Source organism: Arvicola amphibius, chromosome 4 (genome assembly GCF_903992535.2).
Source record: "Arvicola amphibius chromosome 4, mArvAmp1.2, whole genome shotgun sequence".
NCBI classification, from domain to species: domain Eukaryota; kingdom Metazoa; phylum Chordata; class Mammalia; order Rodentia; family Cricetidae; genus Arvicola; species Arvicola amphibius.
This window is the reverse complement of record NC_052050.1, coordinates 123,439,986-123,441,868: the sequence shown is the minus strand read 5'-3', so window position 1 is coordinate 123,441,868 and position 1,883 is coordinate 123,439,986. Positions and strand designations below refer to the sequence as shown.

At 48.3% G+C, this 1,883-nt stretch overlaps 1 protein-coding gene across 1 annotated transcript; it reads left to right on the top strand.

Moving 5' to 3' along the window:
* The first annotated feature begins 642 nt into the window (after window positions 1–642).
* LOC119813592 (olfactory receptor 52L1-like) lies at window positions 643–1,593 on the top strand. The gene has a single exon (XM_038328964.1). It carries the CDS (start codon window positions 643–645, stop codon window positions 1,591–1,593), a length of 951 nt encoding a protein of 316 aa, XP_038184892.1.
* Window positions 1,594–1,883: the final 290 nt, after the last annotated feature.

Below are 1,883 nucleotides of genomic sequence, written 5' to 3'. Positions count from 1 at the left end.
GGGTATCTGGGAAGGTTGAGTAAGCTTTGAACATTGAGTGTATGGTCTTAGGGAAGAAAAGAAAGATGCACAAAAATGAGCTTGGAATGAACTGAAGTGAATTAATTAGCTAAAACCAGGTGGTAAATTAGTCAACAGAGGGGAGATGAAGCAGGAAGATCCTGAAACCTGGAGCCAACCTGAAATGAGGTGGAGAACACTATGGGATACAGTCTACATCCGGAACAACTATTGAGTACCACGTCCAGAGGCTGCAGGAGTTGAGTGGCAAAGAGACAGGGAAGAGCCTTCAGCACTACCTGCACAGTGGTAAAGACAATGCTTTCAGGTAGACAGTTTCAATTATAAGTCAATGAATAACAGAGTTAGCATCTCTCTCAAGGCAGCTGTGTTCAGTGTTTGCTCTTACCTCACATTACAGCTGGACTCAAACTAGTTCAGATGTGTGGAAGGCTCATCTGTAAAACATTTGTATACAGAAAAGGTTTTCTTCCTTGAATCTAAGTTTATCCCCTCTTGTTGCAGCTTAAGTCACCTCATTCTGATGAACCATAGCCAGATCTGCACAGTGTCTTAGCCTATGAAGAATGGAGAAGTCATGACTTGAGTGTCTTTTACTCTTCTTCCTCTGCACTGCTGATCATGGCCCTTAGCAATTCCAGCTGGAGGCAACCCCAGCCCTCTTTCTTCCTAGTAGGAATTGCAGGCTTGGAGGAAAGTCAGCACTGGATAGCACTGCCCCTGGGTGTCCTTTACTTCCTTGCTCTAGTGGGCAACGTGACTATTATCTTCATCATCTGGACTGACTCATCCTTGCATCAACCCATGTACCTCTTCCTGGCCATGCTCGCTGCTATTGACCTGGTCCTGGCCTCCTCCACTGCACCCAAAACCCTGACCGTGCTCTTGGATCTTGCTCATGAGATTGGGTACATTGTCTGCCTGACTCAGATGTTCTTCATCCATGCCTTCTCCTCCATGGAGTCAGGCATACTTGTGGCCATGGCTCTGGACCGCTATGTCGCCATCTGCCACCCTCTGCGCCATTCCACCATCCTGCATCCAGGGATTATAGGACGCATTGGGATGGTGGTGCTAGTCCGAGGACTGGTCCTCCTCACCCCATTTCCCATCCTATTGCAGAACCTTGTCTTCTGCAGAGCCACTGTCATAAGCCATGCCTATTGTGAGCATATGGCTGTGGTAAAACTTGCCTGTTCTGAAACCACAGTGAATCGAGCCTATGGGCTGTCAGTGGCCCTGCTGGTGGTTGGGCTAGATGTCCTGGCCATTGGCATTTCCTATGCCCTCATCCTCCAAGCGGTGCTGAAGGTCCCAGGGGGTGAAGCCAGACTCAAGGCCTTCAGCACATGTGGGTCTCATGTTTGTGTCATTCTCATCTTCTATGTACCTGGAATGTTTTCTTTCCTCACTCACCGCTTTGGGCACCACGTTCCCCATCATGTCCATGTTCTGCTGGCCACGCTCTACCTCCTTGTGCCCCCTGCCCTCAACCCTCTTGTTTATGGGGTGAAGACTCGACAGATCCGCCAGCGAGTGCTCAGAGTGTTCTACATAAAAGCATCAAGTTGAGCATGTCCTAATCACTGGCTACAGAGGCTCCTGCCAAGGACTCAGCCAAGAGCTCATGGCCGGCATGGAGTGTATGGACAGAAGCCATTCTGCAGTGAATACTCCTGCTCCTAGTTGTCTGTGCAAAGAGTACCCACAGAATGTGGCTCAACAATTTGAGATGTATCTGGATAGCTGTGTTCATATATATTCCCCTTTCATCTTATTCTTTCCAATCCCCAAAATTCTCCACTCTTGAAGGAGGTATTGGTAAATAGGAAAAGCACATGGAATTTCTGGACATGCCATAT